General features: G+C 43.8%; 1 protein-coding gene across 4 annotated transcripts in view; it reads right to left on the bottom strand.

Annotated features, from left to right (window-relative positions):
- Positions 1-255: 255 nt before the first annotated feature.
- Positions 256-3,147, bottom strand: part of LOC100481084 (UDP-glucuronosyltransferase 1-6) — a 61,457-nt gene continuing 58,565 nt past the window's right edge. For all 4 annotated transcript variants that reach the window (XM_019798286.2, XM_002917950.4, XM_011223324.3 and 1 more), the window contains exon 5: positions 256-1,255. In XM_019798286.2, coding sequence (XP_019653845.1) covers positions 958-1,255 — 298 coding nt within the window. In that variant the 3' untranslated portion in view covers positions 256-957. The remainder of the gene's footprint in view (positions 1,256-3,147) is intronic.

Raw genomic sequence — 3,147 nt, 5'->3', positions numbered from 1 at the left:
TGAAGTGGAAAAGAGTGTTAGAAAGTGCTAGATATATTTGGTGTAGCTGCAGTATTTTATAAATATATGCATTTGCCAAAATAGTAACTGGTCATTTCTGAGAAAGATGATTACCAGATTTTTATTTTCTTGTGTGTGTATGTGTGCACCTCTGTATTTTCCTAATTTCTGTCGTAATCATGTATTATTTTTGTAATCAGCACATGTAGTTAACCCAGAAATGCAACAACAATAAAGAGAAGAACGCCTGAGAAATATAATTTACATGAATTTATTAATGTTCTCAGTTGTGGAAAACATCCGAGAAAATACACTTGTGAGACACTCTACTGTGGGTTTTTCTCAAATGAGATCCATTTGCCACAAGCCATGATTAAGCCATGATTATCCTCTTGAACACCTCACTCATCAACTTTACACATCATTCTTTTCCTTGAAGTCAGAAATCAGACACCGTTCTCAAAAGTTCCCATGTCACTCCTTTATTTCAAGTACAAGGCACGAGGCCCCCGGAATAAACAAACGTCTCCTTCTTCAGATACACAAAGTGACATCAGTGAAGCAGGAGCATTAGTTAGGACCTGCTGTCACCGGTGAAGGAACTACAGAAGCCAGACGATGATGTTAGAACCGTCCTCCCAGGTGGCAGGGTGGGGGCGGGGGGACCTCTGAAACCTGTGCCCCCCCCAAACAGGCCTCACTTCTAAGTAAGAAAAGTAATGCAAAGTGCAGGAGACACCTGTCCGACCATCTTGGCCATTCACTGGAAAGATGACATGGGTGGTCGGATCAAAGACACTACAGGAGGCAGAAACCATTCAGGTGTCTCTACCTGTAGGCGTGACTAGCAATTGGATTGTTTTTATTTTTTAAAAAAGTATTTCTTTAATAAGCAAAACATAAACTTAACGTTGCCTCTGGCTGCAGCTTCGAGTCGTCTCATTTTCCAGCTGCTTCTCAGTGTGCCTTGGATTTGTGAGATTTCTTCACTCGTCCTTTCTTCCCAAAGCACTTCCGGCAGCCCAAGACACAACACTTGTAAGCGATGAAGACAGCCCCCAGCACAACGGCCAGGAGGAAGCCGATCACGTCCAAAGAGTGGTACTGGTACCAGGTGAGATCATGGGCTGCGGGGCGCAGGTGCGGAGCCCCCTTGTGCCTCATCACGAACTCCACCCAGAACACAGCCAGGTCCAGGGGCTCGATGGGGCGGTCCTTGTGCAGGCTGGAGAGGCGCATAATGTTCTCCTTATAGCTAAACACAGAGACAGTTATGTGAGTGTCTGGAATGCTGGCCTACGTGAAGCATCCTCCCTTTAGGCTTGCTGTGGTTGGGAAGGCTAACCTTGGTAGAGGAAATGTGTTTCCACTATAGACAGAAAACACACACACACACACACACACACACTACATGCTCTTTATCTCTGAAATTAAAAATAAAATGTAGAAAGGAAACTAGAAGCCAAAATTATAATATTAAATTATTTGAAACTTGCTTCCTATTTTCTTTTCTTTTTCTTGGTATTTTTGTAGGAAATTAGATACTTTTTTTATAAGAAAAGAAATAAAAGGGCGTGTCAGAATCAACGAGCGGTTTTCCTTTCACGGTTTTAAATGATCACATCTAGTCAAAGCAACAGTGATTTGTAAGTGTCACGTGCAAGGTGCTGGCACTTTGCACTGGTGACACATCACACCAGCCAAGTGCTCACGTTAGCACGAGGCGGTGTCTGTGTAGCCTCTTCAACTAAACAGATTTTTGCTGATTTTGGACAGTGCGGAGAGCTGAATCGGAACATCCGAATCTGAACTGGGTTAGATGCTTCGACCTTTAGCGTGGACACAGGACAAGGAGGAAGAGGAGGAGGAAGACCAGAGGAAGACACTCTTATTCAGGAGCAATTATGATAACTGCTGTCTTTAAACAGGCCTGTCATTACATTTGGATACATTATTGTCCTGTGATAATAATATTTGGCCATAAGTCTTGCTAAGCATCTTCCTTCTATATAAATCTTCTCTGAAACAAGATAGATTTTCTAGAACTTTCATTCGTCCACCCACATTTATTGAGCACCTGTTATGGCCTGGTTGCATCCCCTGATGTTCAAAATTTTCCCATTTGTCTTTACGTCCCAGCTTGGCGTGTTGGGAACGCGGAGATTCACAATTACGCAGAGATGACTCCCAAGCAAATAGATGAAGTTTGCTGACTGATGAAGGTTTTTTAAAAATAAGTGAACTTCACCCAGTCATTTTTAGGTTCTGGGTAGCTGTCTGTTCCACTCAACAAAAGATCAGAACTGCACCACTAACGCGAACCTCAGGAACGAGTTTTGTCCGCACATGGAGAGAAGTCTGGTTTTCACTGCGTTTGACGTGGGCACAGCACGGCCTGATGCCGACAAGCTGGGCACCACACACGGGAGCGCCCCGTTTCTCCATTTTTCCTTGCCCAGGCTCCCCGTGTCACCCTGTGGTGTGTCTCCTCCCATCCGAACACACTCCAGTCTTTGCACATCTGTCCCTCTGATCGACATCTCTTTCAAAACGAAGCAACTCCGGGTCAAGATTTCTAACGCTCTCACAGACACACACACAAGCACAGGCATTCACACATGCATGCACACGCACGCGCACACACACTATTAATTGTGTGACGAAGTCCACCCCTGGCCATCGCTTCTTCCTGTAAGGTTTTGGCCAGCCTGTTACTAGGGAACTTGACAGCAATAAGATAAATTTCCTGCAGAGATCATTTGATCTGCTAGCTTTTGCCTCTTGAGTTATTTTCAGAGCCACATTTGAACAGACTTACCTTTGCTTTTATTATAAGCCTCTGTCTGGGTATCACTGACCCCACCCCATTTACAAATGCCCATGAACAACATTTTTCACAAGCTTCAGGGCTAGGGAGGGGCTGTACTTCTAAGCTCCTGGTTTATTTTTATCTATTGGACACTATGCTTGTTATAATGGAATATTTCTTTCTTTCTCTGCAGGAACTTACAGATCAGATGTCTACTTGGTGACGATGTTTTTTAATAAATTGAAGGTTTTTTTTTTAAAGATTTTATTTATTTATTCAACAGAGATAGAGACAGCCAGCGAGAGAGGGAACACAAGCAGGGGGAGTGGGAGAGGAAG

Source organism: Ailuropoda melanoleuca, chromosome 2 (assembly GCF_002007445.2).
Source record: "Ailuropoda melanoleuca isolate Jingjing chromosome 2, ASM200744v2, whole genome shotgun sequence".
NCBI lineage: Eukaryota > Metazoa > Chordata > Mammalia > Carnivora > Ursidae > Ailuropoda > Ailuropoda melanoleuca.
This window is presented reverse-complemented; position numbering and strand designations above follow the sequence as displayed.